Raw genomic sequence first — 22,843 nt, forward strand, 5'->3', positions numbered from 1 at the left:
TCTAGTTTTGGATCTATTCGCGTCACATAGAAAATGCTCCAGGGAACTCTGAATCTAACAAAATACCAATCTGAAGAAGGACTAAGCAAGAAATGCCATCAGAGAGTATTTCATGAAATAAGACAAAGATGTCTGCTCTCCTCCTTCTATTGAACACTCGTCTGGAGGTCCCAGCCAGAGCAGTAAGGGAAGAAAATGAAATAAGGCATAAATATTGGAAAAAGGAATAAAACTGTCTCTATTCATAAATGACATGATTGTGTAGAAAAATCCTAAGGAATCTACAAAAAAACTACTAGAATAGGCTGGGTGTGGTCACCTATAATCCCAGCACTTTGGGAGGATGAGGTGGGTGGATCAAAAGGTCAGGAGATGGAGACCATCCTAGCTAACACGGTGAAACCCCGTCTCTACTAAAAAATGCAAAAAATTAGCCGAGCGTGGTGGCATGTGCCTGCAGTCCCAGCCACTCGGGAGGCTGAGGCAGGAGAATGCATGAACCCGGGAGGCGGAGCTTGCAGTGAGCCGAGATTGTGCCATTGCACTCCAGCCTGGGCGACACAGCGAGACTGTCTCAAAACAAATTTTTTTAAAAAGATAAAAAATAAAAAACCTGTTTAAGTTGGAAGTAATCAAAATTTTAAATTTCGCTTTTTAAAAGACACTGTTAAGAAAAGCCAGGCCAGGTACAGTAGCTCACGCCTGTAATCCCAGCACTTAGGGAGGCTGAGGCAGGAGGATCACTTGAGCCCAGGAGTTTGAGACCAGCCTGGGCAACATTGTGAGACCCCGTCTCTACAAAAAATAAAAACATCAGCTAGGTGTGGTTTTGTGTACCTGTAATCCCAGCTACTCAGGAGGCTGAGGTGGGAAGACCACTTGAGCCTGGGAGTTGGAGGTTCAAGTTGGCCCTGCATTCCAGCCTGGGTGACAGAGCAAGACTGTCTCTGAAAAATAAACAAATAAGCTGAGCACGGTGGCCCATGCCGATAGTCCCAACACTTTGGGAGGCTGAGGCAGGAGGATTACTTGAGGCCGGGAGTTCAATGCCAGCCTGGGAAACATAGTGGGCCTGGTGGTGCCTGCCTGTGGTCCCAGCTACTTGGGAGACTGAGGTGGGAGGATTGCTTGAGCCCAGGAATTTGAGGCAGCAGTGAGCTGTGATCACACCTGCGAATAGCTACTGCACTCCAGCCTGGGCAACAGAGGAAGACGCTGTCTCAAAAATAAATAAATTAATTTAAAAAATTAAAATTAGGCCAGGCAGGGTGGCTCATGCCTGTAATCCCAGCATTTTGGAAACCGAGGCGGGTGGATCACTTGAGGTCAGGAGTTCGAGACCAGTCTGGTCAACATGGTAAAACTCCGTCTCTACTAAAAATACAAAAATTACCGAGGCACGGTGGCATGCACCTGTAATCTCAGCTACTTTGGAGGCTGAGACAGAAGAATCACTTGAACCCAGGAGGCAGAGATTGCAGTGAACTGAGACTGTGCCATTGCACTCCAGCCTGGTCAATAAGAGTGAAACTCAGTCTCAAAAAAATAAAATAAAATAAAATTAAAAGTCTGTATCTGTTAGACATCATGATCATGAAATATTTATGAGTGACATGATATGATGCTGAGATTCGCTCTAAAATGCTTCCAAAGAAAACGTGTATGTATACAAAGTTTCAAGTCCAGGCCCGGTGGCTCATGCCTGTAATCCCAGCACTTTGGGAGGCCAAGGTGGGTGGATCACTGGAGGTCAGGAGTTTGAGACCAGCCTGGCCAACACGGAGAAATCCCATCTCTACTAAAAATACAAAAATTAGCTGGGCAGGGTGGAGTATGCCTTTAGTTCCAGTTACTTGGGAGGCTGAGGCAGGAGAATCACTCGAACCTGGGAGGTGGAGGTTGCAGTGAGCTAAGACCGTGCCACTGCACTTCAGCCTGGGCAACAAGAGCAAAACTCTGTACCCTCACCCCCCAAAAAAATATCCCCAAGAATTTATCTTCATATGCCCCAGATCATTAGAAAGAGGAAGTTTGGGTCCAGTGACATCTGCGTGTAACTTTTTCCTCCTTAAAACAAGCATGTTCTCTTTCCTCCCTAGAGACACAGAAACTCTTCCTCTAACAGAAAGGCCGCCCTGCCGGTGATATTTGCACACTGGTGTTCAGTGGTGCGTTTGGATGTGACAAATATAGTCAAGAGAAAATGAAACGCATACATTTGTGGCACTGCCAGTGAGATTCTCATGGCTGATGGGCAGCAGCGTGCTCAGCTCCAGGTCCGTCACCATCTGACGAGATTCCGCCAGCAAACGCTGGAGCTTGCTCGTGGGCGAGAAATCATCCTGGGAGGGTAACACAATTGAAGCCTACAGGAAATTAAGAGGCATCTTTAAATGCTTAGGTTTACAAACAGAAATGCTAACTACCTAGGAATATTTTTTTCTTTTGTTCTCTTGCTCTGTCGCCCAGGCTGAAATGCAGTGGCATGATCACAACTGACTGCCTCAAGCTCCTGGGCTCAAGTGATCCTCCTGCCTCAGCCTCCTGAAAAGCTGTGACCATATATGTGTGCAACCGCACCCAGCTAATTTTTTTTTTTGGTAGAGGTGGGATCTCGCTACGTTGCTCAGGCTGATCTTGAACTCCTGGCCTCAAGTCATCCTCCTGCCTCGGCCTCCCAAAGTGCTAGGGTTATAGGTGTTAGCCACTACACCTGATCACCTGTGAATATTTCTTTGGTTTAGGTGTTACAAAGCAAAGCAGAAAATCAAATAGTAGAATAAGAATAACTAAATTAATTCCTTTTCTTTCTTTTTTGTTTTTGAGACGGAGTCTTGCTCTGTCGCCCAGGCTGGAGTGCAGTGGCATGATTTCAGCTCACTGCAAGCTCCGCCTCCCGGGTTCACGCCATTCTCCTGCCTCAGTGTCCCGAGTAGCTGGGACTACAGGCGCCCATCACCATGCCCGGCTAATTTTATTTTGTATTTTTTAGTAGAGACAGGGTTTCACCGTGTTAGCCAGAATGGTCTCAATCTCCTGACCTCGTGATCCACCTGCCTCGGCCTCCCAAAGTGCTGGGATTACAGGCATGAGCCACCGCATCCGGACTCTTTTTTTTTTTTTTTTTTGAGATGGAGATTTGCTCTTGTTGCCTAGGCTGGAGTGCAATAGTGTGACCTCAGCTCATTGCAACCTCCACCTCTTGAGTTCAAGTGATTCTCCTGCCTCAGCCTCCCACATAGATGGGGCTACAGGTGCCCGCCACCATGCCCAGCTAATTTTGTATTTTTAGTAGAGACGGGGTTTCACCACGTTGGCCAGGCTGGTCTTGAACTTCTGACCTCCGGTGATCCACCTGCCTTGAACTCCCAAAGTGCTAGTATTACAGGCGTGAGCCACCGCACCCAACCCCTTTTATTTCTTAGAACCTACTCAGTTAAATAATTTGACTTAAACAGAACTTGCTACAGCTAATGAAGTAACACCCATGTGATAAAAGAATCCTAGACATTAGTTAACTCTCCTCAACCAACTTGTCAAGGCTGTATTTAGCATGTCAAAATACTTACAAAATAAGACAATATTAAAGGCTTATAAGCCTTGAAAAATATGTGGGTATGTGCCTTCATTTATTCCTGTTAAATTTCAACTTTGGGATCTGAAGTTTAGCATGAAAATGAGTCACTGCCAACCGCTCTTGAAGGGGCCTACACTGATTTTTTTTTTTTTTTTCTTTTGAGATGGAGTCTCACTCTGTCACCAGGTTGGACTGCAGTGGCGCGATCTCAGCTCACTGCAACCTCCACCTCCCGGGTTCAAGCGATTCTCTTGCCTTTCAGCCTCCCAAGTAGCTGGGACTACAGGTGCACGCCACACGCCAAGCTGATTTTCGTATTTTTAGTAGAGATGGGGTTTCACCATGTTGGCCAGCATTGTCTCGATCTCCTGACTGCATGATCTGCCCGTCTCGGCCTCCCAAAGTACTGGGATTATAGGCATGAGCCACCGCACCTGGCCCTGATTTTTTTTTTTTTTTAATTTCTTGAGATGGAGCCTTGCTCTGTTGCCAGGCCGGAGCGCAGTGGTGTGATCTCGGCTTGCTGCAAATTCCTCCCAGGTTCAAGCAATTCCCCTGCTTCAGCCTCCCGAGTAGCTGGGATACAGGCACGTGCCACCATGCCCAGCTAATTTTTTGTGTTTTAGTAGAGACGGGGTTTCACCATGCTGGCCAGGATGGTCTCAATCTCCCGACCTTAGGTGATCCCCCTGCCTTGACCTCCAAAAGTGCTGGGAGTATAGGCTTGAGCCACCACCTGATTTTTTTTTTTAAGAAAACTTAATTTCTAATTTCTATCATCAATGATCACTACTGACCTGACATGTAGATGTTTAACGAACATCTGCTGAATTTATCTGTGTGTACACATGGAATGTAGGCATGCAGTGTTAAGTACTGCCTCAGAAAAACTGATGCAAACATTGCAAAAGAGTCTCCAAGAGCTAAAAAAGGTAATAGCTAATATTTTCCCTCATAGTTATAGCTTTAAAAATTCAACAGCTTTGGCTGGGCATGGTGGCTCACGCCTGTTATCCCAGCACTTTGGAAGGCTGAGGCGGGCAGATCATGAGGTCAGGAGATGGAGACCATTGTGGCTAACGCGGTGAAATCCCATCTCTACTAAAAATACAAAAAAAATTAGCTGGGCATGGTGGCGGGCATCTGTAGTCCCAGCCAGGAGGGGAGGCTGAGGTAGGAGAATGGCGTGAACCCAGGAGGCGGAGCTTGCAATGAGCCGAGACTGCACCACTGAACTCCAGCCTGGGTGACAGAGAGAGACTCTGTCTCAAAAAAAAAAAAAAAAAAAAAAAAAATTGAACCGCTTTACTGAGGTATAACTGACATACAACTAACTATACAACTAAAATGAACACTCTGATGATTTTGACACATGTATACATCCCTGAAACCATGACCACAAAGAATAGTGACACATTCATTACACCCAAACCCCTTTGGAATTCCTTTGCCCTGTGCATCCCTCCCTATTCCCAGACAACCACTGGTCTCTTTTCTGTAACACAGATTAGTTTGCATTTTCTAGAATTTTATAAAAATGTGTTCAAACTTTTGTGTCCCTCTTGTTTCTTTCACTCAGTGTAATTATCTTGAGATTAACCTATGTGACTGTGTGTATAAATAATTCCTTTTTGTTGCTGAGAGGTATCCTATTGTGTGGATATACTGGTTGGTGTAAAAGTAAGTATGGTCTTTGTCATTAAAAGTAATGGCAGGCCATTAAAAGTAATCCCAACACTTTGGGAGACTGAGGCAGGCGGATCACTTGAGGTCAGGCGTTCCAGACCAGCCTGGCCAGCATGGTGAAATCCCCTGTCTACTAAAAATACAAAAATTAGCCTGGTGTGGTGGCGTGTGCCTGTAATCCCAGCTACTCGGGAGGCTGAGGCAGGAGAATTGCTTAAACCTGGGAGGTGGGGGTTGTAGAGAGCCAAGATCATGCTACTGGACTCCAGCCTGGGCGACAGAGCAAGGTTCAATCTCAAAAAAAAAAAAAAAAAAAAGTAATGGCAAAAACCGCGATTACCTTTGCACTAACCTATTACCACAGTGATTTAGCCATCCACTTGTGAATGGACATTTGGGTTGTTTCTGGTGTGCTGGGTAATACAAATAAAGCTGCTTGCATATTCATGTATAGTAAGTCTTTGTATAGACACATTTTATTTTATTTTATTTTATTTATTTTTTTTTGAGATGGAGTTTTGCTCTTATTGACCAGGCTAGAGTGCAGTGGCGCAGTCTCAGTTCACTACAACCTCTGCCTTCTGGTTTCAGGCAATTCTCCTGCCTCAGCCTCCCAAGTCACTGGGATTATAGGCACCCGCCACCATGTCCAGTTAATTTTTTTTTTTTTTTTTTTGAGACGGAGTCTTGCTCTGTCGCCCAGGCTGGAGTGCAGTGGCCGGATCTCAGCTCACTGCAACCTCCGCCTCTCGGGTTCATGCCATTCTCCTGCCACAGCCTCCTGAGTAGCTGGGACCACAGGCGCCCGCCACCTCGCCCGGCTAATTTTTTGTATTTTTAGTAGAGACGGGTTTCACCTGTGTTAGCCAGGAGAGTCTCGATCTCCTGACCTCATGATCTGCCCATCTCGGCCTCCCAAAGTGCTGGGATTACAGGCTTGAGCCACTGCGCCCGACCTTTTTTTGTATTTTTAGTAGAGATAGGGTTTCACCATGTTGGTCAGGCTGGTCTCGAACTGCTGACATCATGATCTACCCACCTTGGCTTCCCAAAGTGTTGGGATTACAGGGGTAAGCCACTGCGCCCGGCTATATAGACACATTTTTTTTTCTATTTATCTAGGAATGGAATGCTAGCTAGGTCATATGGTAGGTGTATATTTAACCTTTTTTTTTTCTTTTTTTAGAGACAAGGTCTCGCTCTGTCACCCAAGCTGGAGTGCAGTGGCGCAATCATGGCTTCCTGCGGTCTCAAACTCCTGGACTCAAGTAATCCTCCCACCGTAGCCTCCCAAGTAGCTGGGACCGTAGGCATGAACCATTACGCCCAGCTCATTTTTCAATTTTTTTGTGGAGACGGGGTCTTGTTATGTTGCCCAGGGTGGTCTCAAACGCCTGACCTCAAGCAATCCTCCTGCCTCAGCCTCCCAAAGTGCTGGGGTATATTTCACATTTTAAGAAACTGCCAGATGTTTTCCAAAGTACCAGTTACATTCCCACCATCAGTATATGACGGTCCCAGCTGCTCCAGATTCCAGTCAATACTTGCTATGATCCATTTTTAAATTCCAGACATTCTAATAGGTATGAAGTGGTATCTCAATGTGGTTTTAACTCGCAGTCCCCTAATGACTAACAATGTTGTGCATCTTTTCACACACTAAACCACCATATATTTATAGCTTTGTTTTCAACTGATAGAGAAGTTCTAACCAGTTATTCAATCCCAAAGAGACACTATTCTTTATGTCTGTGTAGAATATCCCTTCTTTAATTACTTCTCGAGATTTACCTCCTCTCTGCACTATGCTAATAAAACACTTATCAGGCCAGGCATGATGGCTCATGCCTGTAATCCCAGCACCTTGGGAGGCTGAGGCGGGTGGATCATGTGAGGTCAGGAGTTCAAAACCAGCCTGGCCAACATGGTAAAACTCTGTCTCTACTAAAAATACAGAAAAATTAGCTGGGTGTGATGGCACACACCTGTAATCCCAGCTATTTGGGAGTCTGAGGTGGAGAATTGCTTGAATCTGGGAGGCAGAGTTTGCAGTGAGCCAAGATCACGCCACTGCACTCCAGTCTTGGCGACAAGAGTGAGACTCTGTCTCAAAAAGAAAAAAAGTCTTTTTTTCTTTTTTTCTCTCCTTTTTAAAAAGAGAATTTAAAATGTGTTTACCATGTGATTCCAAATGATGAACAGGAGAAATAAACATTAACTCACCAAATTTGTTATGATGATGATTATTATTGGAACGATGTTTCGCTCTTGTTGCCTAGGCTGAAGCGCAATGGTGCGATCTCAGCTCACTGCAACCTCTGCCTCCTGGGTTCAAGCGATTCTCCTGCCTCAGTCTCCTGAGTAGCTGAGTTTACAGGCAACTGCCACCATGCCCGGCTAATTTTTGTATATTTAGTAAAGATGGGGGTTTCACCGTGTTGACCAGGCTGGTCTTGAACTTCTGACCTCAGGTGATCCACCCACCTCGGCCTCCCAAAGTGCTGGGATTACAGGTATGAGCCACCATGCCCAGCCTATTATTATTTTTTAAGACAGGCTCTGGCTCTGTCGCCTAGGCTGAAGTGCAATGGCACAATCTCAGTTTGCCGCAGCCTCTGCCTCCCGGGCTCAAGCAATTCTTCCACGTCAACCTCTTGAGTGGCTGGGACCACAGGCATGAGCTATAACACCTGGCTAATTTTTGTATTTTTAGTAGGGACGGGGTTTCACCATGTTGGCCAGGCTGGTCTTCAACTCCTGACCTCAGGTGATCTGCCCGCCTCAGCCTCCCAAGGTGCTGGAATTACAGGCATGAGCCACCACGCCCGGTCTGATAAGTGTTTTATTAGCATAGTGCAGAGAGGAGGTAAATCTCGAGAAGTAATTAAGAAGGGATATTCGGCCGGCGCGGTGGCTCAAGCCTGTAATCCCAGCACTTTGGGAGGCCGAGACGGGCGGATCACGAGGTCAGGAGATCGAGACCATCCTGGCTAACATGGTGAAACCCCGTCTTACTAAAATACAAAAAAAACTAGCCGGGCGAGGTGGCGGCGCGCCTGTAGTCCCAGCTACTTGGGAGGCTGAGGCAGGAGAATGGCGTGAACCGGGAGGCAGAGCTGCAGTGAGCGAGATTGCGCCACTGCACCCAGCCTGGGCGACAGAGCGAGACTCACCTCAAAAAAAAAAAAAAAAAAAAAAAAAAGGGATATTCTACACAGACATAAAGAATAGTGCTCTTGGGATTGAATAACTGGTTAGAACTTCTCTATCAGTTGAAAACAAAGCTATAAATATATGGTGGTTTAGTGTGTGAAAAGATGCACAACATTGTTAGTCATTAGGGGACTGCGAGTTAAAACCACATTGAGATACCACTTCATACCTATTAGAATGTCTGGAATTTAAAAATGGATCATAGCAAGTATTGACTGGAATCTGGAGCAGCTGGGACGTCATATACTGATGGTGGGAATGTAACTGGTACTTTGGAAAACATCTGGCAGTTTCTTAAAATGTGAAATATACCCCAGCACTTTGGGAGCTGAGGCAGGAGGATTGCTTGAGGTCAGGCGTTTGAGACCACCCTGGGCAACATAACAAGACCGTCTCCACAAAAAATGAAAATGAGCTGGGCGTAATGGTTCATGCCTACGGTCCCAGCTACTTGGGAGGCTGCGGTGGGAGGATTACTTGAGTCCAGGAGTTTGAGACTGCAGGAAGCCATGATTGTGCCACTGCACTCCAGCTTGGGTGAGAGAGCGAGACCTTGTCTCTAAAAAAAGAAAAAAAAAGGTTAAATATACACCTACCGTATGACCTAGCTAGCATTCCATTCCTAGATAAATGAAAAAAAAAGTATCTATACCAAGACTTATTTATACATAAATATGCAAGCAGCTTTATTTGTATTACCCAGCACACCAGAAACAACCCAAATGTCCATTCACAAGTGAATGGCTAAATCACTGTGGTAATAGGTTGGTGCAAAAGTAATTGTGGGCCGGGCTTGGTGGCTCACGCCTGTAATCCCAGCACTTTGGGAGGCCAAGGTGGATCACGAGTTCAGGAGATCGAGACCATCCTGGCAAACACAGTGAAACCCCGTCTCTACTAAAAATACAAAAAAAATTAGCCGGGAGTGGCTGCAGGCGCCTGTAGTCCCAGCTTCTTGGGAGGCTGAGGCAGGAGAATGGCGTGAACCCGGGAGGGAGAGCTTGCAGTGAGCTGAGATCGCGTCACTGCACTCCAGCCTGGGTGACAGAACGAAACTCCGTCTCAAAAAAAAAAAAAAAAGAAAAGTAATTGCAGTTTTTACCATTACCTTTTTTTCTTTTTCTTTTTTTTTTTTTTTTTTGAGATTGAGTCTCGCTCTGTCACCCAGGCTGGAGTCCAGTAGCATGATCTTGACTCACTGCCACCCTCGCCTCCCGAGTTTAAGTAATTCTCCTGCCTCAGCCTCCCAAGTAGCTGGGATTACAGGCACACGCCACCACACCAAGCTAATTTTTGTATTTTTAGTAGACAGGGGATTTCACCATGCTGGCCAGGCTGGTCTGGAACGCCTGACCTCAAGTGATCCGCCTGCCTCAGTCTCCCAAAGTGTTGGGATTACTTTTAATGGCCTGCCATTACTTTTAATGACAAAGACCATATTTACTTTTACACCAACCTAATATATCCACATAATAGGATACTTCTCAGCAACAAAAAGGAATTATTTATATACACAGTCACATAGGTTAATCTCAAGATAATTACACTGAGTGAAAGAAACAAGAGGGACACAAAAATTTGAACGCATTAATATAAAATTCTAGAAAATGCAAACTAATCTGTGTTACAGAAAAGAGACCAGTGGTTGTCTGGGAATAGGGAGGGATGCACAGGGCAGAGGAAGAATTCCAAAGGGGTTTGGGTGTAATGAATGTGTCATTATTAGTCTGTCACATACAGACTAATGTGTGGTAAATGGGATTTCATTATATAAGACAATGTCTGGCCAGGTACAGTGCCTCATGCCTGTAATCCCAATAGTGGGATGAAGATTTCAATTTACCACCCTGGTATCCTGGTAAATCATAGATGTTAAATGTTTTCCTTTTTTTTTGTTTTTGTTTTGAGACAATTTCGCTCTGTTGCCAGGCTGGAATGCAATGGCACAACCTCAGCTCACTGCAACCTCCACCTCCTGGTTTCAAGCCATTCTCCCACCTCAGCCTCCCAAGTAACTGAGATTACAGGTGCCCTCCACTATGTCCCGCTAATTTTTGTATTTTAGTAGAGATGGAGTTTCACCATGTTGGTCAGGCTGGTCTCAAACTCCTGACCTCAGGTGATCTGCCCACCTCGGCCTCCCAAAGTGCTGAGATTACAGGCGTGAGCCACTGCACCTGGCGATGTTTTCCTTTTTTATGTTTTTAAAATTTTATTGAAATAAAAAATAGAGGCAGGGTCTTGCTATGTTGCCCATGCTGATCCTGGGCTTAAGTGATCCTCCCACCCTGGTCCCCCAGACTGTTGGGATTACAGGCATGAGGCATGGTACCTGGCCAGACATTTTCTTATATAATGAAATCCCATTTACCACACATTAGTCTGTATGCATGTCTCTGCAGATAGAGAAATCTGTAAGCAAGCCCACCAACGTGTCACCTGGGGTTTCTCTAGACACTGCCAGGGGTTGTATATTTGGCGGAAGGGGCAGCTGAGACCAGGCAGCTGGGTGATATATATATATTTTTTTTACAACCCACATGTATCAAGTTGCCAATAAGTAAACAAACAAACAATCTTCTTGGAAGAAAAAAAAGTAGTCCCGACACGGCGGTTCACATGTATAATCCCAGCACTTTGGGAGCCCAAGTGTTCAAGACCAGACTGGGCAACAAATTGAGATGCTGTCTCTACAAAAAATAAGAAAATTAGCTGGGAGTGGTGGCGTGTGCCTGTAGTTGCAGCTACTCAGGAGGCTGAGGCAGGAGGATCGCTTGAGCTCAGGAGGCTGAGACTGCAGTGAGCCATGATTGTACCACTGCACTACAGCCTGGGTGACTGAGTACCCCGTCTAAAAGAAACAGAACAAAATAATAAAATAAATAACAAGATTGCCTTAAAAGCATCTTAAAATCCTAGAATTAAAAAAACAAAACAGCCGGGCGCAGTGGCTCAAGCCTGTAATCCCAGCACTTTGGGAGGTCGAGACGGGCGGATCACGAGGTCAGGAGATCGAGACCATCCTGGCTAACACGGTGAAACCCCGTCTCTACTAAAAAATACAAAAAAACTAGCCGGGCGAGGTGGTGGGCGCCTGTAGTCCCAGCTACTCGGGAGGGTGAGACAGGAGAATGGCGTAAACCTGGGAGGCGGAGCTTGCAGTGAGCTGAGATCCGGCCACTGCACTCCAGCCGGGGAGACAGAGCGAGACTCCGTCTCAAAAACAAACAAACAAACAAACAAACAAAAAACAAAACAAAACGGAGGAATAGCCAAAATAAGCAAGCTAACAGTGGTTGCTAGAGGAGCATTAAAAGCCTTTGGTGAGAGGTCTGACTTGAGTAAGCTGTGAATTTCTAAGCAAAATACAAACCTTTTCATTGAATGCTGGTGCATCTTTGCAGATTAACAAACTCTTAGGCGAGTTCTTTTTATCGGAAGAGGACTCTGTCTCATCCTCTCTCAAGGCAGATTTTGAAGAACCCAAAGAGTGGGAATCTTGGATGGCAATTAGCTCACTATGAATAAGAAAACGCAACAAAAACAGATATCTTAAAACAGTATCATACATAGATCACTCTTATACTTTTAAAAGTATCTTAAAAGGACAAACAAGTGGTTTTGTTATTGAAGCAGCGCAAGTTTGAGTAGAATATTATAGATTGGAATAGAATATTATAAGTTAATGCACACCTTTTGCAAATAAGAATGAAAACAAGGCCGGGCACGGTAGCTCACGCCTATAATCCCAGCACTTTGGGAGGCTGAGCTGGGTGGATCACAGGTCAGGAGATCAGGACCATCCTGGCCAACATGGTGAAACCCCATCTCTACTAAAAATATAAACATTAGCTGGGTGTGGCTGGACGTGGTGGCTCATGCCTGTAATCCCAGCACTTTGGGAGGCCGAGGTGGGAAGATCACGAGGTCAGGAGATCAAGACCATCCTAACACGGTGAAACCCGTCTCTACTAAAACTACAAAAAATTAGGCGGGCGTGGTGGCAGGCACCTTAGTCCCAGCTATTCAGAAAGCTGAAGCTACTTGGAAGGAGAATGGCGTGAACCCGGGAGGCAGAGCGTGCAGTGAGACAAGATCATGCCACTGCACTCCAGCCTAGGCGACAGAGCAAGACTCTGCCTCAAAAATAAAAAATTAGCTGGGTGTGGTGGCACATGCCTGTAATCCCAGTTACTCAGGAGGCTGAGGCATGAGAATTGCTTGAATCCAGGAGGCGGAGGTTGCAGAGAGCCGAGATCGCACCACTGCACTTCAGCCTGGCAATGAAGCGAGACTCTGTCTCAAAAAAAAAAAAAAAAAAATAATAATAATTAAAACAAAATTATTAGATAAAGGTAACTATAGAATAAAGAATGTCCCCCTAAAAATACAATGAACTGAACGTTCTAGAGATAGGATCATCTAAAAGGGAGGAAAAAATTAAAATAGACTAATTCTTTTTTTTTTTTTTTTGAGACAGAGTCTGGCTCTGTCACCCAGGTTGGAGTGCAGTGGTGCGATCTCGGCTCACTGCAAGCTCTGCCTCCCGGGTTCATGCCATTCTCCAGCCTTAGCTTCCCGTGTAGCTGGGACTACAGGTGCCCGCCACTATGCCCGGCTAATTTTTTTGGTATTTTTAGTAGAGATGGGGTTTCACTGTGTTAGCCAGGATGGTCTCGATCTCCTGACCTCGTGATCCACCCGCCTTGGCCTCCCAAAGTGCTGGGATTACAGGCGTGAGCCACTGCGCCTAGCCAAATAGACTAATTCTTTAAAAAAAAAAAAGCCGGCTGGGTGTGGTGACTCGTACCTGTAATCCCCATACTTTGGGAGGCTGAGGAGGGCGGATCACCTGAAGTCAGGAGTTTGAGACCAGCCTGGCCAACATGGTAAAACTGCGTCTCTACTAAAAAATACAAAAATCAGCCGGGCATGGTGGCGCATGCCTGTAATCTCAGCAACTCGAGAGGCTGAGGCAGGAGAATCGCTTGAACCCAGGAGGCAGAGGTTGCAGTGAGCCAAGATTGTGCCACTGCACTCCAGCCTAGGGGACAAGAGCAAAACTTCATCTCAAAAAAAAAAAAAAAAAAAGGCCAAGTGCAGTGATTCCTGCCTGTAGTCTCAGCTACTTGGGAGGCTGAGGTGGGATCACTTGAGCCCAGGAGTTAGAGGCTGCAGTGAGCTATCACTATAACACTGCACTCCAGCCTGGGTGACAGCGAGACCCTATCTCTAAAAAGAAAAAAAAAAAACATGGAGTAAGGTTATACTTTTGAAAATTTTAGGTTTTCAGTTTTTGAGATTGATTTTTGTTAATGGCTTTGTTTGTTTATTTATTTATTTATTTATTTATTTTTGTTATCATTAGAGATGGGGTTTCACTATGTTGCCCACTATGGCCTTGAACTTCTGAACTCAAGAGATCCTCCTTGCTTTGGCCTCCCAAAGTGTTGGGATTGCAGGCATGAGCCACCTCACCTGGCCAATGACTTTTTTTTTTGAGACTGAGTCCCATTCTATTGCCCAGGCTGGAGTGCAGTGGCATAATCTTGAGTCATTGCAACCTCCGTCTCCTGGGTTCAAGCGATTCTTATGCCTCAGCCTCCTGAGTAGCTGGGACTACAGGCGTGTGCCACCATGTCCGGCTCATTTTTGCATTTTTAGTAGAGATAGGGTTTCACTATGTTGGCCAGACTGGTCTTAAACTCCTGACCTCAGGTGATCCGCCTGATTTTGACAGCAAAACCTGTTCTGGAACAGACCAGAGGCACTAGAACTGCTTCCTCCCCTGTAACCTACAACGAAGTGAGAACAGGCTGCCCCCGGTTTCTCCCTGCACGGGTAAAACTGTTTGTCAAACGGAATGCTGGCACAAATGTGAACATTTTAGTTAGATAATCAAGTAGGTACACAAGTTCTTATAATCTATGGAAAAATAGAAAAACATAATTATCTTTCTACTTAATCACATATTTGTCATGTGATATCTTGGCATCTGTCTCTGCTGGCAGAACAGGCCAATCACTTCAATCATTTTAAGTCGGTGAGGTCAAAAGGGCCTTGAAAGAAACTCTGAATGTAAATTTGCACTTATTTCATACATTAAATTTAATCCTCTATGCTCTTAAAACTATCTGACATAAGCTTGTCACTTAATATATGGGTGTCCTGGCTAGGCGCGGTGGCTCAAGCCCGTAATCCCAGCACTTTGGGAGGCTGAGGCGGGTGGATCACGAGGTCAGGAGATTGAGCCCATCCTGGCTAACATGGTGAAACCCCGTCTCCACTAAAAAAATACAAAAAACTAGCCGGGTGAGGTGGCAGGCGCCTGTAGTCCCAGCTACTCGGGAGGCTGAGGCAGGAGAATGGTCCTTGTTCAGTAGTGAAAAATAGGCAGTTGTGCCATGATACTTGCAATTATCCAAAGATCTTTAAAGACCAAATATGAATAGATGACATTTAGCGTGATGACTGACTTTTTAAAATAATTCGCAACTGGCAGAATGACTATCTGTATGACCTTTAAACAATTCAAGTTTCTAAAAGGGCCAAAGGAAATAAATAAACAAAATAAAATTAAAGAGCCAAAGGACACTCCAAATAATTAAGCACTAGAAATAAATTTTAATCATAAAATCCTATAAAAGGCGATGTACTGATTAAAATACGCCTCTTGGCCGGGCGCAGTGGCTCACGCCTGTAATCCCAGCACTTTGGGAGGCCGAGGCGGGCAGATCACGAGGTCAGAAGATCGAGACCAATCTGGCTAACACAGTGAAACCCCGTCTCTACTAAAAATACAAAAAAATTAGCCAGGCGTGGTGGTGGGCGCCTGTAGTCCCAGCTACATGGGAGGCTGAGGCAGGAGAATGGCGTGAACCTGGGAGGCAGAGCTTGCAGCGAGCCAAGATTGCGCCACTGCACTCCAGCCTGGGTGGCAGAGCGAGACTCCGTCTCAAAAAAAAAAGAAAAAAAAAAACCGCCTCTCAATATGGAAACTTCATCCTTTCTGTAATTTAAGATTAAAGAGCTATGCTTTATTTAAAAATAGCAGAGATTGGCCGGGCGCGGTGGCTCAAGCCTGTAATCCCAGCACTTTGGGAGGCCGAGACGGGCGGATCACGAGGTCAGGAGATCGAGACCATCCTGGCTAATACGGTGAAACCCCGTCTCTACTAAAAAAATACAAAAAACTAGCCGGGCGTGGTGGCGGGCGCCTGTAGTCCCAGCTACTCGGGAGGCTGAGGCAGGAGAATGGCGGGAACCCGGGAGGCGGCGCTTGCAGTGAGCTGAGATCCGGCCACTGCACTCCAGCCTGGGCGACAGAGCGAGACTCCGTCTCAAAAAAAAAAAAAAAAAAAAAAAAAAGCAGAGATTATTATGATGCCACTCACACACAAGATTTAGCTATTCTAACAATAAGACAAGCCTGAATAAGGCAGCGTATGCTAATAACTAATCCATTTTCTTCTCTTAAAAAAGTCAGTAACTTACCAGCTTGTTCAATACAAGTATCCTCCTTCCTGAATGATTTTGAAAAATTGAGAAAGTTTGGGCGATGTAAAGTTTCAAACAGATACAAACTGAATGAACGCAAAGGCAGGCACGGCTGGATATGTAAATACACTAAGTGACCCTGGATAAGAGCTGAGAGATGCCAGGTGTGGTGGCTCACACCTGTCATCCCCACAGGTGAAAAGATTGCTTAAGCCCAGGAGTTCGAGACCAGCCTGGGCAAGACAGTATCACCTTATCTCAATTTTTTAAAAAAGAGCCATGACACATTTTTTTTTTTAAATAGTCTCACTTTGTTGCCCAAGCTGGAGTGCAGTGGCACATCAGCTCACTGCCGTGTCAAACTCCTGAGTTCAAGTGATCCTCCCACAGGTGTTTGCCATCCATGCCAAGCAAATTCAAAATTTTTTTTTTTGTAGAGATGGAGCCTCACTATGTCACCCAGGCTAGTTTCAAATTCCTGGACTCAAGTGATCCTCCTGCCTCAGCCTCCCAATCCTGGGACTACAGGTGTACACCACCATGCCCAGCTAACTTAAAAACAATTCTTAAAAAAATGTGTAGAGGCCAAGTGTGGTGGCTCATGCCTGTAATCACAGCAATTTGGGAGGCCAAGGTGGGTGGATCACTTGAAGTCAGGAGTTCGAGACCAGCCTGGCCAATATGGTGAGACCCCATCTTTACTAAAAATACAAAAATTAGCTGGGCATGGTGGTGTGTGCCTTTAATCCTAGCTACCTAGGAGGCTGGGGCAGGAGAATGGCTTGAACCCAGGAGGCAGAGGTCTCAGTGAGCCAAGATTGCGCCACTGCACTCCAGCCTGGGCGACAAAGCTAGACTCCATCTCCAAAAAAAAAGGGTAGAGATAGGGTCTCGCTATATTGCCCACGCTGGTCTCAAACTCCTGGCTTCATGTGACCCTCCTGCCTTGGCCTCCCAACGTGCTAGAATTACAGGCATGAGCCACCATAATGCATTAAGAGAAATTTTTATATGGTGTCTAGGTAGTGCCATCTGGACCAGAAATGGTCAGCGTGTCAGTTCAGAATGGCTTCTGGGCTGAGGAATGCTCTAGGGCGGAATTCCACTCTGTGCCGCGATCCACCCGTTTGCCTTGTAATAAAACACACTTGCCCGAGTCATAACAACTGCTTTTGTTTTTAAGTAAAACCTTTGCCTCAGAAGCCGTCCTCGGTATAAACGCGTCCCTGGAATCTAATAGAGCTTCTATAATTAAAGACTCAACAGTCCATGCTGTGACAAAAAGAGGGAACCACTGGTCCTAAGGAAGATCTCTGTTAGCAAACACGGCTTCTGGATTAACAGTAGGTATGGCGTGGCTTCTGTCACCCGTAGTATTTCTAAATATTGGCACGTGTGCTCCACGGGTGTTTACGGACGTGAATGTTACTCACCTTGCCGGGAAGTCACGTTGTGTCCCACGGAAGCTTTCTGAACACGTGCACCCAGATTTGAGGCGGACAATTCTCTGCATTTTGGAAGGCTTGAAAATACTCATCCACTCCACATCAGACATGTGGCCTGGGGCTTCAATTATGAAGTTACTCGGGTGGCAGCACTTGGAGTCACACATGCCACTTTCGCCCAGACAGGCTTCATTTTTCTGGCAGCATGAGATTTCGGACCTTTCCATCTGATCTTGACACTCTACATCCAGCTTTTCTGGCTGCTTTGAACTTGGGCAGTTGGTCAGGCCCAGATAAACACTGACATCGTGCCACTGCTTCTCATCAGATAAAGTGGGCGCTTCTGAGGGTTGTTTTTCTTTGTTCTGAACCCCAGTGCCATGACATTCTAGTGATTTTGCATGGATCTTGCACAATGTAATTTTGTTTTCAGGTTCAATCTGGGTTTTTCCTCCCAGAGACCAAGACTTGTGTTTCTCTACTAAGTCTTTGGTAAATATGGATGACAGCGTAATTACACTTTTCTCCCCAAACGCAGTATTGATCGGTCGTTTCTTCTCTTTGCATTCATCACAAGAGCTCTTGTCTGACCTATTTTGCTGAACCAACATGGCTTCAAATTTCTGGTCCTTAAACAGTGACTTCTGATTTTTTTCCTTCTTAATATCGACTTTTGGGTGGTTATTTTCAAGGTCTGATAAACACATGTCTCTGCTATGGTGGCATTATAAGAAAAAAGGAGGTTATAAGATATACTTGATACTATCATTCTAAACATTTCACCCAAAACTCAGCAGAGCTAAGTCCCAATGAGACCCATTTGTCTGAACCTCAGAGCCCAATTCTAGCCCAACCTTCTCCAGGAAGCCTTTCTGACCACCAAGCCCACATTCCCTTTTTCATCCTCACCTCTTACTGCGCTGTCTACATGAGCAAAAAGAATCCTACAGAAATGTGACAAAACCTTTTAATAAATCTTCCTTTAAAATTTTTCATGTCGGCCGGGCGCAGTGGCTCACGCCTGTAATCCCAGCACTTTGGGAGGCCGAGGCGGGCGGATCACAAGGTCAGGAGATCGAGACCATGGTGAAACCCCATCTCTACTAAAAAAAATACAAAAAATTAGCCGGGCGCGGTGGCGGGCGCCTGTAGTCCCAGCTACTCAGGAGGCTGAGGCAGGAGAATGGCGGGAACCCGGGAGGCGGAGCTTGCAGTGAGCCGAGATCGCGCCACTGCACTCCAGCCTGGGCGACAGAGAAAGACTCCGTCTCAAAAAAAAAAAAAAAATTTTCATGTCACTTGTATTCAGGTATCCTAATCTGTATCATTCTGATACCTAGGAAATACAACTCTCTCTTTCCATAATGCCATAAACTATTTTATGCTTAAAAAAATTTTTTTTGAGGCTGGGCGTAGTGGCTCATGCCTGTAATCCCAGCACTTTGGGAAGTTGAGGTGGGTGGATCACCTGAGGTCAGGAGTTCAAGACCAGCCTGACCCACATGGAGAAACCCTGTCTCTACTAAATATACAAAAATTAGCCGGGCGTAGTGGAACATGCCTGTATTCCCAGCTACTTGGGAGGCTGAGGCAAGAGAATTGCTTGAACCTGGGAGGCGGAGGTTGTGGTGAGCCAAGATAGTGCTATTGCACACCAGCCTGGGTGACAAGAGAGAAATTCCATCTCAAAAAAAAAAAAAATTTTTTTTTTGGTAGAGACAGGGTCTTGCTATGTTGCCTAGGCTGCTCTTGAACTCCTGGCCTCAAGCAATCCTTCTGCCTTAGCTTCCGAAGGCACTGCGATTATAGGTGTGAGCCATGGCGCCCAGCCCATTTTAAGCTTTTAAGGAATAACCTCAACTCATCTAGTACCTCCCAGAGGCAATGAAGGTCAAAAAGGAGAAACACAGCCTTGGCAACACAACGAAACCCCATATCTACAAAAAATACGAAAAAAAAAAAAGGAGCCGGGCATGGTGGCGCACCCCTGTGGGCCCAGCTACTCACTTGGAAGGCTGTGGTGAGAGGATTGCTTGAACCCAGAAGGTGGAAGTTGCAGTGAGCTAAGGTTGCACCACTGCATGCCAGCCTGGGCAACAGAGCAAGACCCCATCTCAAAAAAAGGAAAAAGGAGAAAGAGCCAGTATGTTAGAGGCTTCTGCCTGCAAGAGAACTCTGAGTTAGTCTGGTGGCAGTGGCAGCAGCTAGGACTCAGAGCCACAAGCCACAACCCCCCCGCAGAGAGCCCCAAAGGAAAGTGCAGCAAGAACAGCGGAAAGCAGGGCGGCCCCAGCCACAGGCACACGGCACACGGCACACGCCACACGCCTAGGGCGATTGCAGCAGTGCTGCAACTACTAAGCCCTGCTGCTCTCAACTCCCAGGGAAAGTGGCTGCTGCAACCCAGTCCAGCCTCCATGGTTCCAAACAGTCATGGGGAGCTTCCTTAATCCCTCTCCCTTTCAAAGACTCCTTGTAACATTTCGGCTTAGAAAAGTAGACTACGTTGAGCTGTGGTACACTTATATGCCTGTTAAATTAAACCACACTTTATATGTTTATATTTTAATTTTACAGAAACCAATTTAATTCCCACACTGCTTGTTGTAGGGAAGGGAAGATGTTTCCTATTAATGACACAAGCAGGAAAATCCAGTTAAGGGCACAGATCACCCTCGGTGGAGTGGGGCTTTTACTCAGCAATCAATGCAGTCCTTGGCATTACTTCTTTTGGGCGAGTGCCATGTCCTATATACCTACATGTGCCCAAGTCCTAGCCTAGTGTCTAAACACTGAATGCTGGATGGATGGATGGATGAATGAATGATTCATCTCTGTAGTGTCTACTCTAGCTCAAAGCCTTCTGCACAACAGAAGGGCAAATCAGGTTAAACATATTTACTTCTATCCAGTGGCTAAATCAGGATCATGCCTAAAATTCTTAGATCAGGTCTTCCTACAACTGAGGATTATGACAGACATTATTAGCTCACACACATTTATTTTATTTATTTAATTTTCAGACGGAGTCTCACTCTGTCTCCCAGGCTGGAGTGCAGTGGCGCAATCTCAGCTCGCTGCAACCTCTGCCTCCCAGGTTCCAGCAATTCTCCTGCCTTAGCCTGCCGAATAGCTGGGACTACAGGTGCGTGCCACCACGCCCGGCTAATTTTTTTGTATTTTTAGTACAGACGGGGTTTCACCGTGTTAGCCAAGATGGTCTTGATCTCCCGACCTCGTGATCCACCCACCTTGGCCTCCCAAAGTGCTGGGATTACAGGCATGAGCCACCGCACCAGGCCTATTTATTTATTTTTTGAGACGGAGTTTGGCTCTTGTCACCCAGGCTGGAGTACGATGGCGCGATCTCGGCTCACTGCAACCTCCACCTCTGGGGTTCAAGTGATTCTCCTGCCTCAGCCTCCCAAGTAGCTGGGATTACACGTGCCCGCGACCACGCCCAACTAATTTTTATATTTTTATTTATTTATTTATTTATTTAGAAATGGAGTCTCGCTCTGTCACCAGGCTGGAGTGCAGTGGCGTGATCTGGGCTCACTGCAACCTCCACCTCCCAGGTTCAAGCGATTCTCGTGCCTCAGCCTCCTGAGTAGCTGGGACTACAGGCATAAGCCACTATGCCTGGCTAATGTTTGTATTTTTAGTAGAGATGGGATTTCACCATGTTGGCCAGGCTGGTCTCAAACTCCTGACCTCAGGTGACCAACCTGCCTTGGCCTCCCAAAGTGCTGGGATTACAGGTGTGAGGCACCGTACCCGGCCACATTTATTTCCTACCATATGGGGAACAGTAGTCAGTACTGGCCAAGAGTAAGTGCACAGTCAATACTGACTGATGGAATATAATACAAGATCATATTAATTGCATCTTGCTGAGATTACCTGGAGTCCAGAGCCTTTGAGTCCTCCATCTTTGAGTCATACATCTGTATTAATTCTTGAGAATTTTCCACATTGAAATTAAGAAACTGCAGATCACTCTGTTGTTTTACATAAATCTGTCATGGATATTGACAAATCAATATGAAATGTAATAACAAAACTAAACTGAACCAACAATTTGGCACTTTCCCTGAAACAGTTCACAAACCCTAAAACAGATCAGATAGTTACTAGGGAAATATGCTAAATATGTCTGCTTTTAATTTTCCTTTGTTAGCACTAAGATTTGCTAGGATAGCTGGGCTCCCTGCCTTTGATCACCACAAGCAACACCCTATCTGCTGTACTAAACATGATATACAGGCTGGGCTCAGTGGTTCACACCTGTAATCCCAGCACTTTGGGAGTCTGAGGTGGGTGGATCATGAGGTCAGGAGTTCAAGATCAGCCTGGTCAATATAGTAAAACCTTGTCTCTACTAAAAATACAAAAAATTAGCTGGGCGTGGTGGTGGGCACATGTAATCCCAGCTACTTGGGAGGCTGAGGCATGAGGATCGCTTGTACCTGGGGGGTGGAGGTTGCAGTGAGCCAAGATCAGGCCATTGCACCCCAGCCTAGGCGACAGTGTGAGACTCCATCTCAAAAAAATAAATAAATAAAAATAAATAAACATGATATACAACTAATGTAGTTAGGGTTCCAAACCACCAATTAAACAAAATCGACAGGCATACTTTTTTCTAATTTGCTATTTGTTTACAAACATTTCTTATGTGATAGAGAAGGATGATTGGGGACATACCTGTCTCAGATTGTGCAGTTCTGAATTTGTGCGTTCTTGCTTTGACTTCGCAATATTAAGCAATTCATCTTTCCTCTTTTCTCTCTCTACTATTTAAGAACAAGTATTGTTAAACATTTTTCATCAGCTGTATCAACACAAACCTCTCCATTTCCAACAATTCAATGCTCAGCTAACATTTTTGTTGTTGTTCCTGAACTTAAAAACAGCAGAATGGGCTGAATGCAGTGGCTCGCACCTGTAACTGCAGCACTTTGGGAGGCCGAGGTGGGTGGATCACTTGAGGTCAGGAGTTCGAGACTAGCCTGGCCAACATGGCAAAACCCCATCTCTACTAAAAATACAAATTCAGCCAGGTGTGGTGGTGTATGCCTGTGGTCCCGGTCACTTGGGAGGCTGAGGCAGGAAAATCATTTGAAACTGGGAGGTGGAGGTTGCAGTGAGCAGAGACTGCGCCACTGCACTCCAGCCTGGATGATGGAGTGAGCACTTTGTCTCAAAAAAAAAAGAAGAAAAAGAAGTGATTTGTAGATTCAGGGATTATTTATCTTTCCTTTCGTGGGTGATAGAATGAGGGTGATTTCCAGATCTCTATACTTAATACATATTACTTTAATTATTTTTAAAAACAGAGATGGGGTCTCGCTATGTTGCCCAGGCTGGTCTTGAACTCCTGGGTTTCACCACGTTAGCCAGGTTGGTCTCCAACTCCTGGCCT

The 22,843-nt window shown here is 45.6% G+C and overlaps 1 protein-coding gene across 3 annotated transcripts in view; it reads right to left on the reverse strand.

The window, feature by feature from the left end:
* Positions 1-22,843, reverse strand: part of CCDC62 (coiled-coil domain containing 62) — a 55,752-nt gene that overhangs the window by 11,663 nt on the left and 21,246 nt on the right. For 2 of the 3 annotated variants that reach the window (XM_033220268.1, XM_033220269.1), the window contains exons 7-11: positions 22,126-22,214; positions 21,322-21,437; positions 17,407-18,132; positions 11,850-11,994; positions 2,217-2,366 (exon numbers count right to left, since the gene is read on the reverse strand). In XM_033220268.1, the coding sequence (XP_033076159.1) occupies positions 2,217-2,366; positions 11,850-11,994; positions 17,407-18,132; positions 21,322-21,437; positions 22,126-22,214 (1,226 nt within the window). The remainder of the gene's footprint in view (positions 1-2,216; positions 2,367-11,849; positions 11,995-17,406; positions 18,133-21,321; positions 21,438-22,125; positions 22,215-22,843) is intronic. The other variant, XM_033220270.1, reaches the window with a different exon arrangement.

The sequence above is a fragment of the Trachypithecus francoisi genome, unplaced genomic scaffold (assembly GCF_009764315.1).
Source record: "Trachypithecus francoisi isolate TF-2019V2 unplaced genomic scaffold, Tfra_2.0 Lachesis_group11, whole genome shotgun sequence".
NCBI lineage: Eukaryota > Metazoa > Chordata > Mammalia > Primates > Cercopithecidae > Trachypithecus > Trachypithecus francoisi.